Source organism: Vanacampus margaritifer, chromosome 6 (assembly GCF_051991255.1).
Source record: "Vanacampus margaritifer isolate UIUO_Vmar chromosome 6, RoL_Vmar_1.0, whole genome shotgun sequence".
Lineage (NCBI taxonomy): Eukaryota > Metazoa > Chordata > Actinopteri > Syngnathiformes > Syngnathidae > Vanacampus > Vanacampus margaritifer.
This window is the reverse complement of record NC_135437.1, coordinates 17,123,959-17,137,209: the sequence shown is the minus strand read 5'-3', so window position 1 is coordinate 17,137,209 and position 13,251 is coordinate 17,123,959. Positions and strand designations below refer to the sequence as shown.

At 39.6% G+C, this 13,251-nt stretch overlaps 1 protein-coding gene across 1 annotated transcript in view; it reads right to left on the bottom strand.

Annotated features, from left to right (window-relative positions):
• ptprq (protein tyrosine phosphatase receptor type Q) overlaps positions 1 to 13,251 on the bottom strand; it is a 39,708-nt gene that overhangs the window by 23,564 nt on the left and 2,893 nt on the right. The window contains 17 exon segments of the mRNA XM_077568616.1: positions 62 to 207; positions 283 to 403; positions 632 to 913; positions 991 to 1,272; positions 2,792 to 2,899; positions 2,977 to 3,156; positions 3,231 to 3,392; positions 3,662 to 4,082; positions 5,396 to 5,559; positions 5,688 to 5,834; positions 5,905 to 6,033; positions 6,181 to 6,409; positions 7,272 to 7,471; positions 7,558 to 7,627; positions 8,983 to 9,097; positions 9,184 to 9,292; positions 10,650 to 10,761. Coding sequence (XP_077424742.1) covers positions 62 to 207; positions 283 to 403; positions 632 to 913; positions 991 to 1,272; positions 2,792 to 2,899; positions 2,977 to 3,156; positions 3,231 to 3,392; positions 3,662 to 4,082; positions 5,396 to 5,559; positions 5,688 to 5,834; positions 5,905 to 6,033; positions 6,181 to 6,409; positions 7,272 to 7,471; positions 7,558 to 7,627; positions 8,983 to 9,097; positions 9,184 to 9,292; positions 10,650 to 10,761 — 2,977 coding nt within the window.

Below are 13,251 nucleotides of genomic sequence, written 5' to 3'. Positions count from 1 at the left end.
GATCAGAGACGGTTTCATACAAAATTTAGCAAATGTGTGGACACTCTCGTTCATCTGGCACCTGCGTCTGAGATAATGTAGGCCCGCATCCCTCCGTCTCCCAGCCTGGTCCAGCTGGAGACGGATGCATTGTAGAGGCTCTCAAAGTCCACATTTATAACCACTGACGTCTCAGTCACATTCTGCAGCAAATCCATTGTCTCGTTCCTGACCAAGACGTCACATTGGAAACATTCTTGGTTCCTATTACACATAATGTACATTCCCCGCATAGCAACTCACCACACTCTGACAACGTAGTAGAGTATGTCCGAATTGACTTGAAGCGGCGGACGCCAGGACAGCTCAACCTCAGAGTCGGATAACTTTCTAGCGTGGAAAAACCGAGGAGGCATGTCTGGAGCTGTGATGTGGGAGAGAAACTGGCCAATCATATAACAACAACAATAGAATCTATGAAGAACCTGTAGCACCGGAATCTCGTCGGTCTTTTGCTGCTAGATAAAAAAAAAGAAAAAGATTAGTTGTCGCTGACCTGAAAGAGAAAGAAGCATAAGGAAGGAGAAGACGGAGAGAGGAAATAAAGGAATTAAGACCCCCTCCATCACCCCCGCCCATCCGTCCGTCTCACCATCCTCCAACGTGGTGATGTTGAGCGGCTCGGAGCTGAAATTCCCCGGCCCGGCCCGCGTGTGCGCCTGCGCCGTGACGCGATAGCGAGCATACTTCCGTAAGTGAGTCAGGTGCAGGAAGTTGGAAGGGGAGGTGAGGTTGAGGTAGTGAGTGGAATTCCACAACTCCAAGCTGTAATGGGTTATGACGCCATTGGGCACCAACGGAGGCTGCCAGGTCACGTTCACCTCGTTGGGACTGAGCGACTCGTAGGAGAGGCTGTATGGAGGACTGCCCGGCACTGAAAACAACACACAAGATTGTCCACTGAAACCATCCTGACTGGACTTCGGATTTTTAAATGTTCCATAAACTCACCATCCTCCCCAGATAATACGCTTAAATAGTCCGAAGTGTGGTTGCCGTGGCCGAAACGTGTGAAGGCCATGACGGAGACGTTGTAGTAGGTGAAGGGCCTCAGGTGCGTCAGAGTGACTCTGTTGCTGGAGGTGTTCACTGAATTGGAATACGAGTGGTTCTCATAGAGGACCGTGTACTGTTGGATCACCCCGTTGGCTTTCTGTGGCGCGGACCAGGTCAGGGTGACTGTTGACGAGCTGGTGTCCACCACGGTGAGGTTTATTGGAGGGGAATCCGGTTCTGAGGGGAAATGATATACACGCAGCAAAATTGGCAAGTGTTAATTCAACACCTATAGAGTTACATTTAACACTTCAAAAGTGTCGAGATTGGGCCACACTAAATATAGTTTAAAACTAAAAAAAATTTTTTTACACCAATATGGAGTCAAAACAACTCTGATGGTGGGTGAAATTTTACACTAGTCAACACTGGTCAGTGCTAATTTTACACTAGTATGTAGTGTAAAAATATGACATCATCTAGTGTGGTACTTTTTAACACTCAAAACGAGTTGATTTCAGTTACACCGCAAATGTTAATATGGTTTAAATATTTAACTCTGGTAGAGAGTCAAAAAGAACATTACAGCCAACTCAGCTCAGTCATATTGAGAAGCCAACATTTTTTTTTAAACATTTTATATTTTAACTAGTGCTGTCAAAGTTAAAGCGTTAACTAATTATTTAATCTAAAGAAATGATCGCATTAATCATGGATTACCGCAGATTAATGACACTATTAATTTTGACCGCAGATGATTCTTTATCTGACAGGGGATGGTTACGTTAAAGGTAGTACAGGTTGTGTTTGAGCAATAAACATAACTACATGCAAAAGCATTTAATAAATGTTTGTGTATGGCATTCAGAATATTTGTTCATGTCAAACTATCGGGCTCATTTCTTTCCCCATTTTAAATTATGCAAGTAATAAACCGATTAGAAAAAGAGGAGGATGAGAGTGTGCAGAGGATCAATAAATGTTGAAGACGTCCTCATAACATTAAATGTCGAAACAATTACCACATAACAGGTGCGCTTCAAATTGGGCCGGCAAAGAAAAAGTTGATAAAAATGCCTTCTTTTTTTTTAATTAAGTGATTAATCATGATTAATCAAAATTCTAAAATGTGATTAATCTGATTTAAAAATGTAATCATTTGACAGCTCTAATTTTAACCTTCCCAATGAAATAATTATAGCTAACAAAAACTAACAAAATGACTAAAAGTAAAATTGAAAAATATATTTTCACTAACGAAAATAAAAATGAAAATGCTTAAAAGAAACGAAATGAAATGAAACTACAAAATAACTAAAACTAACTATAATTATAGCAAAAATGTCATCATTTTTATCACTTAACATCATACATAAGCTTTCAGGGTTTATTTTGAATTATTTACTTTGGTTTTCCTGTATGTCCATACAGAAGAAGGAAGGTCAAACAGTAGTTTGAGAATTGTATTAATAATTTACATTATTACTCTGTATACAAATTCTGCATATATTAAAAAAACTAATAAAAACTGAACAAAACCCAAGTATTTTGAATTCACAAAAATGTACACACAAAAAACTAAATATGATGAAAAGCCTCAAACTATCATAAGCCTGCTTCCCACATTTTAAAAACTATGAAATGTATTTAACGATCCCATATTACATATAGACAAAATCCATTTTATGTTACGACTGTTGTCATTTACTGTTGTAACTGTTGAAACTCCTTTCTTGCACAGCAAATCAATTCCTACCGTCCTCTAATGTGAGAACAAAGATACCATCGTCCTGGGATCGCAAGCTCTGACCCGCAGCCGTAGACGCTGCCACATGTAGAAAATAATCTGTATATTTTTCCAAATCTGTAAACAAGATATTTCCAAGTATTATCATGACGCCTGTTGTATCACAATATGTTGTCACAGGGTGAGCACGCTACCTGCTATCACTAAGCTGGTAAAGTTTGTGACAAACTCCAGATGCTGATCACTGTGCAGTCCAAAGCCATAAACGGTGTAATGTGTGATTCGCCCATTGGGGTTGAGTGGCGGCGCCCAGCTCACAAGTATGGAGGTGGAGCTGATGTTTTGGTAGGAAACTTCCTGTACTGAACTGGGAACTACATGACACATTGCCATGAAAGCGCATGACGGCGTTATCCTCTTAGGATGGTCAACAGTTATCGTAACATACCTTGCTCTCGTGTCTTCTCTGTGATGTCGGCGGCGGGCCCTTCGCCCACTGTGGTGGAGGCGGAGACCCTAAAAGTGTAGTCGGTGAAGGGTTCAAGGTCAAACACCAGGTAATAGAGCTCGTCCGTCGACAGGTCCGTCACCTCCTCTCGCATTGTTACGCCTGCAGCATGCACAAGTCGATAGAAATTATTTAGGTCACTCCACTTCTTTTATTTTTATTTTTTTTCAGAAAAGATTTTTATTTTTTTTTTTTCTGGAGACACATACACATAATCACCCACATACAAAAAAAAAGAGCAATGATGATGACATGTCAAATCGGTCAAATTACCGAATGAACAATACTGAGCTCTCCAGAAAAAAAAAAAAAAAGGCCACTCCACTTCTTGTTAGCAGTTTATAACGCGGTTTCAGTAGTAAAGGCTTTACCTGTACTTTCAGAAGCCGCCGCAAGTCCCGTAATAGACGCTTGGCGAGTGGACAAGCGCATGTTGCCAGGTGTGTGAGTGAGGTGGGAGGATTGTGGTGGTGTCGTTAGCCAGGGTGGAAGTGTAACAGGCGGTACGGGTGTAGCGGAAAAAGCAGTGGCGGGAGGCTGAAATGAGCGGTAAGTGTTGCTGGGGGTTTGCGTGACCATCGGAGCGACAGAAGGGTCAGAATCCTGCTTGGTTTGAGCGTCACTGCTTTGCTGAGCACTTGCGAGGTGAGTGATCGCCAGACGGATGGAGGTGACGTCGGGTGTGGGGTCAAAATGAGCGGAGGTGGAGGTCCAAACGAGATCAGCGTTCCTCTTACGCTGCCCTGGGCCGGCATCCTGATCTGGGCTGAGTGATTCATCTTCATAAGTTTTCTGTGGAGAGAAGATAGAAGGTCCACAGATGAACCGACACTACTCACAAAATGTCAGGGATAGGCGGGCGAAATTTCAAAATGCACAATAATCTTTACGGGTGAACTTAATTTGACCTTCTCTTAACGTAACTTTCTTTCACTTGATCCTTTCTAACAAGGAGCTGATCGGCAAAATTCAAGTTTTTGATCCATGAATGGACCAATACGTTTCCTGGTTTAATTAGAATTGGTGATTAACTCATTCACTGCCATTGACGATTATAGACGTCAAAAATTCATGTGAACTATTTCTATTAGTTGAACAATATTTATTTTCATTTCATTTTTTATGAAAAGATATAAAATTATCATGCAATTAATTACGATTTTTATTTAATATTTGTAATAATTTCTTTAAATTAGGCCCGTCAGGCGATTAATTTTTTTTAAATTGATATTAATCACTTGGCTCCACTTAATGACTTCACTAGTTAACTAACGATTGATCACAAATTTTATATCTGTTCTAAATTTACACAAGCATTTTTTTCTAGGTTTTCATACATATATATTTTTTTAACTAATAGAAATAGTTAAAATGAATTTTTGACATCTATAGCCGTCAATGGCAGTGAATGAGTTAAACTTCATCATGCTGTTCACATTTTGAAAACATGACACTAAGAAGAAAGGCTTCCAACAGGAAGCGGCCACTGAGCTTAGCTTGTCACATTGTCAGGTTGCAACCGAGACAAGGAGAGACAGGAGGAGTCACAGAAAGGCAAAGCAGCGTAGACGCTAGAGAGCTGCATTGAAAAGTTTAGAGAAGGATAAATTAAGATGTAAAAATTATAGTTCTTATTCTTTTGATTCTGAAATTACACCCAAAAGCTGAATATTTGTTGGATTAAAGCATAAATCAACCTTAAACTTTTTTTTCTTGACAATAATGTTATATGGGACTTCAACATGACATGACATTCTGATTAATATTATATTTAAGGAATATGAGTTATGAAGCAAAATCCAACCGTTTTTATCCATTTTAAGTGGCGGCCATTTTGCCACTTAGGCATCGACCAATCACAGCTCACCTGTTTTCTTAAGATGAGCTGTGATTGGTTGTGAGCAAGTGTGATGTAATTTTCAGTCGTCATCAAGTGGCAAAATGGCTGCCCCATGAGATGGCTAAAAACGGCTGGATTTTGCTGCTTTACTCATATTCCACTCACACAATACTAAACAGAATATTATATTTAGACTAGTGGGGCTGCATAAAACATATTGTCAAGACATTTTTGGGTGGTTGACTTTAAAAACTAGGCAGTTTACCTGCTCGCCTACGAGGCTGATGTCCTGTAACAGAGTGTCATTCAGCAGGACCTGCAGTCTGTACTGAGTGATTGGACCGTTGGGCTGGGCCGGACTTCTCCAGTTCACACGGACTGACACGGCATCCTCTGCAACCGCCATCAGGTCCTGAACAGCACTGGGCGCTACACCATCAATTTCCGAAAACATGCATGTTATTTTTATTGAAGGCTTTAAATAAGTCCTTCTACATGAAGGCAAAGTGCTCTGCGAATTGCTAAATGAGGACAAAGGCTATAGAAAATGTCTCCACCTTCAGCTAATGTCTTCACATCATCCTGAGCTACCGGACCAACTTCTCCGGCTGCTTTGGCCCCCACCCCCACCACGTAATCGGTGTACGGAACCAAGCCGGTGAAGGAGAATCTCATGTCCGCTGTGTTGTTCTCATACAAATATCCTACGCGCAGAAGAGTTATTCAAATCGCATCTCACTGCTGTCTATTCAAGCAGAGTCAATATGTACTGACCCGTAGGCCCGTACAAGAAGAGCACGTAGGTGAATTTCCCAGTGATGATGTTGGGAGAGTTCCAGGCGAAGGATATCGATCGAGACGTCACGTTCAATACGACGAGGTTTTGTGGGGGATCTTCTGGGGCTGCAGTGCACATACACACAGATAAAATATTTCTCCTCATATATTAGGAGAAAAAAACAACACAGAGGCAGGGAATTAAATCAGTATTGAGCACTTGACCTGCGGTGTAAATCCAGCCTATAAACTTTTTTATCCCTCCCCCGGTACCTGACTCAGGCATGCGGACCATGGTGGAGGCGACCTGCCCCTCCCCGTCAGACGTGAAGGCAGACACCTCGAAAAAATAAGAGGTGTAAGGCCGAAGCTGATCCACCCCTACGGAGATGGGTACACTCCAGGCGGCCGTGGAGGGCACGGCGGTGAGGGTGTAAGCCGGAGACGCCGCCGTCATTTCCATGGGGCTGACGGTTGCCCGTGACAAAATATCTGCTGCATCCTAAACAAATAAACACAAACAGGCAGACATTTAAATCACTGGTACTAATTTCACCGTGAGGCAGCAAAGTGACGCAAATCATCCAATTTCACTTTTTTTCCCACTACAAATCTTTGTTCATCTATCTATGCCAGTGATATATAGTGAAAGGCAGAACAATTCAATGTTCTACCACTCAATGGCAGAAGGTTCAATTAAGCTGTGTATGCCTTACTGCTCGCTCTCCCTGTCCAAATGTCTTTCTAAATGGAACTACACCTGTTATTAAATTATTTTCACACACTTGTAATTTATCTTCGTCTTATTTGAACTAATCCAACTTTTCCATTTTGGTAGACAGGCGCACGGTGTTAAAACTGGCATAATTAGATTTTTTTTAAACGCTAGTTTAATTTTAGCCGGCGTACATTTTGTGAGCTGTGAATAGCTTGTGACCAGTTCAGGGTGTAGCCCGCCTCCCGCCCATTGACAAGTGGGACAGGCTCCTCTAATAAAGATAAGCCGTTAGGAAAAAGGACGGATGGATAAATTTTATGGGATTTATTGTAGTCTTAAATTTATCCAACCCAACGTTTGCATTTTTTTAAATGTAGTTTAATTTTAGCCTGCCTAACTTTTGTGGGATTTGTGGTAGTCTTAAATTTAACCAAGCCAACTTTTGTGTGTATGTTTTTTTAAAACACTAGTTTAATTTTAGCCTGCCTAACTTTTATGGGATATACTGTAATCTTATATTTAACGTACCCAACTTATGTCGATTTTACAGTAGTTTTATTTTTCTAACACTTCACATGAGTCTTGGCTCAATAAAGGTTGCAAAACATTGAACTTAAAACTGGTAGGTTCATTTTAAAGGGCACACATTGCAGTGAGGCAGCGCCCCCGTCATGATGTCCTCGGCGTTGACCTCCAGGTTGCGCACCGTCTGTTGGGTGCCAGTGAGCTTGGCCTTTACGGCAAACTTTGTGATGAGGCCGTTGATGCGGTGCGGCAGGAACCACTTGACCAGTACTGAGGTGTGATTTTGGGCAAAGGCGGTCAGGTTGGTCACCAGGCCTGGAGCTACATTCAACACACACACAATTGTACACACTTACTTCCATAGAACCATTTATTAAAAGGAGAATTGTGTGTGTGTGGGTACTTACGGGACTCATTGGTCTTTGTGTAGACAGGTTTACTGAATGGGCCGGTGCCAACAGGAGAAGAGGCTGCCACCTAAAGACAGGACGTTGGATGGTAGTTTATGAAATGAATTGAATATTTATACTGTAGTGATGACATCCTTTGAAGTGTAATCTAATTTATGTCTATTTGATTTTCTAGGTCAAATATGTGACACGTGTGCTGACATTCATGATCCGTGGAATATTTTGATGAAAACATCAAATGTTTTAACTTGTGTATTTTTATTTTTTTTTTAAGCATGAGAAGGTATCCTTTAGCAACTCCATTGTGGTAATATGACCCCCCCACCCAATAGATGGAGTATAATCTCAAAGTGCCACCAAGGCTTTTACATGACATCTGTATAAGGGTCAGTGTGGGTTAATGAATTCTCCAAACTAAGTACTGTCGCATTCATTCGGTCATAACAGACTGTGAAAAGAGCCCCGGCTGATCCATAGCTCTGTTTACGCGATTAATAATGCAATCGGGATCAATTACCGACATTGAGCCCGATCGAGAGACTGCTTGCGGGATCAGTGTGAGAGAGATGTTGAACACATTCCAGGTAGACTTCCAAGATAACATTTGTATTCACTTCACTGTATGTATTGTACCACACGACCAACAAGATTTGGTGTTGTCATTTTGCAGTTTCAGGCTTGCTCAAGGGCACGCTGAAGTTGACTAGGATCTCTCCAGTAATGTCTTTTTGTCACGTCCTCAACCAAACATAACAGACTTGTGAATTTGCAACACGAGATGAAGGGGTAAATTCACATGAGGAACAAATCCTGCCTTGGAACAAAGAACAGTCAATTACTGATATAATATCCATCCATCCATTTTATATAGCTCTTGTCCTCATTAAGAATGAGCTGGAGCTTATCCCAGATGGCTGGACAAGAGCCAGGGTGCACCGTGGACTGGTCTCTAGCCAATGGAAGATTGATGTAGTATATCAATTATGAATATCGTTATAATATTATACCAATCAGTAGTATTAGTAGTACCAGTATAGACAAACAACAATTCACCCTCACATTTGCACTTTAAGACAATTTCATGTCTTCAATGAACTAAAAACACATTTTTGAAATGTGGAAGGAATACTTGGCGTGAACCCACGCAAGCCCAGGAAAAACATGACACACAACACCAGAACCAAGATTTAAACCACCGTATAATGTTTTGTTGTTATAATTATTTAGAATTTTTCATTATCACAACCTTTCGTCACTCATCGACTTTTAGGTATGTATGCTGCCTATTCAATTATTTTAAGTCCCTTAAAATGTATCCTTATAAAAGGAGGAAGTGTGCATTTAAAACAGACAGCATGAATGACAATAACAGTAAAAATAGTAAGTTTTATGTATTGTAGTGTCCCAATGGAGAGCGAGTACCTGAATGTGGTACGTGGAACCCGAGGTGAACTCAGTGAGAAGAATCTCCGGGACATCCAGGGGCCTTCTTACATGTGTGAAGTCGGGATCCGGGTAAGGACACACTTCCTTGAACCTAAGAAGCATTAAGGCATCTCAACTCATAGCAAGCTGATGTATTTGGATCCAAAACGCATTGCCAAATAGAGAGACCAATGATACCTGATGATATATTCATCAATATCGTTGGTATCAGGAGGCATGGTCCAGGAGAGCATAATCCCATTGGAACCTACAGGATGCCCTTTTAGTCCTGAGGGTGGTCCAGGAGCTGCAGAGCAACATTTTGTTACTATTCCATCATCAGGGATGAAAGTATTTACGGTTTACATAAACCATAATAACAATTTAGAGTAGAGTGTTCCTTGTAGTTAACTGTTTGCACGCATGCTAGAGCGTGCTTAGCATTAAGCTAGTTGACTTCCATTAGATGTAATATGGTGGTTGAGTTTTAATGCTTTATTTTTTATGTACTGAATAGACTACGGAATATTTTAAAATCGTGTTTAATATGTGTTTTTGTACATTCTAATAATTGTTACAACTGCTTCTCTGGGACCATTGCTAGCTCGTCTTTATACTATGTGACGCAGTGTGTTGTTATTATTAGCGATAGCATTAGCAACAAAGTCCAGTCAAGTCAGGTATCACGAGATGAAGGAAAGTATTTTTGATATGGCCCTCACCTTGCTGGAATTTTTTTACCATTTCTTAACAGATACGTCTTTGGTTTAGCATGCTAGTGGCTACTTTTCAGGGATAAAGTCATGGAGAAGGACTTTTAAAGTTTAGTTGGCTATTTGCTGGTGTTGTAGCTTGCTACAGAATAGATGATGATAAATGTCATCAATAATTGTTAGTTTGTTTTGTCTTTTTTACATATTACTCACTACTAGTCCATAACAAACCTTTGTGCTGTTTACATTCAAGTAACCAATAGATTAGATTTAATTGCATGATTTGGGGTCTTGTATTAATAAAAGAATCATTTTGGTTATTGCTGTTTAAAATCTCTAAAGTGTAAAAACAAAAAACAAAAAAAACCTAAAGAGATGGCCTACAACAATGTATCTGTCTTTTTAATTTTTTTTAAATTTACATTTCTTTTAGGAATGTTGTGACAATAAGTACAGTACAGCTGTTGGCATTTTAGTGACTATAAATGTGAAGCGGAGTTTTAATACCGTTTCATCTGTCAGTAATTTCCATTTTATTACTGAAAGGTAGCACTTACAGCATTATTATAGCAACAGAAAAAAATGTGCTAGTGAGAGCGAGGAACTGCGTTCGCATTTCCGTTGATCTGAGGCTTCACTTAAAAGTGACATTTAAGAGACTCAGTGCTGAGTCATTCATCATGTAGTTCAAATGCATTACCAGAGAGGAATTTAATAGCCACATTCATAAATACTGACACATTCTTATTCTTCAATGTGATGATGAAACAGAAAAAAATATATATAATTGAGTCGCAGATGTCTTGTTACCCTTAAAAGATACACCATTTGTACCACCATTTGTACCCTCGATACATATTTATTAATAAAATAATTAGCCCTGTGAGGTACATTAGTGTTGATTGCGTCATTTAGTACGCACGAGCCAAATGGGGCATCGGCCCGTCTTACCGTTCTCATCGGTGTTGATCATGCGGCTGACTCCCGGGCTGATGTTGGTTGAAGATGCTGCCGTGACAGTCAGTGTGTATTGTGTGGACGGACTGACGCCGCCAACATCAACCTAAAGTAAACAAAGCAACGCCACACATCAATAAAGATCACCATCAAGAAGATATCAAGACTATATGTGGTTTGTTATAATTAGGGCCAAAGCATGTAGGTGCGAAATCACTTCATTATTATTAGCAATCTTCCAAAAAAAAACAGCCCCTGACACCAGTTTCACTGATCAACGTGAATTTTGTTGGACGTGTATCATAACAGGAAGCACGGAAAAGTCTCGAGGAAATTTAACAGGAAATGAGCAATTCTTACTTGAGGCAGACATTTTGAATACATTTCAGGGATTGTATTTTGGCGAACTCCAACTAAAGATTTCAACAAAAAGATTTCAAAATAGAAGCAATTAATCCAGATTATCCCAGGGTCCATTCGTTGCTGCTAGAAGCTTTATTTTAATTGATTTTTGAGTTATTTTCATTTAAACCGAATGTTTTACTATGCTGATCAGGCTTATCACTGCCAGATAGCCATCTCTGTTTTTCGCAGTGTATAAAACATAACATATGATGATCTGTGATGAGATATTTGTGTTTTATGTGGGGAAGGCAATACGTAATTTGTCAGAACATGAGAGAGAATGGGAGCAACAATAAAGCATAAAAGCAGAAATAATAGGCTGCGGCAGCAAAACCTGTCAGCAAAAACAACGGCTTGTCAAGCAAAGTGAGCGCTTCAGATGAAAAAGCACTCTCGCACAAGTGCAGACAAAGACAATAATTGATTCTATTTGTAAAAACACATTGGTAAAGATGGGAACAAATTAACAAACGCACAATGTGGACACTTCATCATTTGATATTTCTCACTTAGGTCTTATTTGTACATTATTATGTACACCTCTGCACTACATAAATTGCAACTGCACGTTTATTGATGATGTAAGCAAGGATTTTATTTCATATAATTGTAATTTCTTGTGTTATTGTAATGGTATGCATGTTATACTGAATGTTTAGAATGCATTTGTGCATGTTTTTGAAACTCTAAATTGAGTTGCACAGTTTCAAATCACAATCAAAATTATTCCAAAGGTTAACTTCTTTTACCAAGATTCACATTTGTTCTGGTTTTCTCTCAGTTCAATTTCAATGGCTTTGGATAATTTTGTTTTAAGATACATTAGTTTACTTGCATCTTCCAGCGCAAATTATGATCAACAATGACACCTAGTAAATTATTTTCATATACAGTTTTTTTTATATACAATTTGTGATTATTTGTCCAAATAATGTCAATTTTGTTTTATCTCTACTTAAGGATAACTTTAATGTCAAACCATTGCTTCAAAGTATTTAATTCCACTTTTACTGTGTTCAGAATCTCTGTTACATCTTTCCCAGAGCAAAGCAAAGTGGTGTCGTCAGCAAAAAGTACACATTTGAATCATTTTGATACCATACTGGCCCAAGAATAGATTTCTGGGGACCTCCACTGATTTGACTTCATTTAACACGTTTTCGATTTGCAAATAAGTCAATTGGCTATGATAACACTTTCCCTCTAATTCTCAATCATTCCAACTATATAATTTTTATTATCAATTGCATCTGCTATTTGCGCTGGCAAATCAATGACTGCTATGGTAGTTGACCTTTTATATCCAAACGCATATTGCTGTTCACTTAGTAGGTTATGGCTCTCAATGAAATTGTTTCAATTATTTTTGAGAACTGAGGCAGAAGTGAAATTAATCTAGAATTCGAAGGGAAAAAAAGACATTAGCTTTCATTGCATTGGGAAAGATACCCGTTTGAAATGACTGATTGCAGATATATGAGTGGTTTGGGTAGTACTGTACAGATTACTTACATTACTTATTATTATTAAATTGGGCCTTACCTGTAAGTAAACGAGAGCCATGCAGAGTGTGGGCAGCAGGATACGATAAAACAAGGCCATTACGGAAAGCCCAGTTAAAGGATTAGTTGAGTAACCCTAGTGCTGAAGTGCATCCAGAGTTGGTTCGAGTAATCCACGCAGCTGTAGAATGCCTACGAGATGCTCCGTGCCATGACTGAACCTGGCAGAGTTAGTCATGGAGGAACTAGCCAAAGGTACAGTTTTCCAAAGTTTTGGTGTTAAGAACAGAAGACAGTGAATGCTTTCATTCTCCGTTTGAACAAATAAAACATTCAAGGTGCAGCTTGTGAAGCCAACTTAATAAGTCATGAGCTCTATTACTCAGCTGTGTGTGTGTGTGTGTGTGTGTGTGTGTGTGTGTGTGTGTGTGTGTGTGATGGGTAGGGTTACATTTGGGGGAGTTGGTGTATGAGACACCTGGTAGCCGGAAGGAACCAGGAAGGGGAGGAGCTTGGCTGAAAGTGTGTGGTACAATTCTGCACTGTAATGTTAAGTCTGACTACTGATCACAGCCACGTTTTGTTGTGCTTTGGCTTGGATGAAATTGTATTAAGATAAAGATAAACCATTATTTTTTTGAAGACAGCCTTTATCTTAGGTTTATTGAAAACTCGAAATAACCCATAGT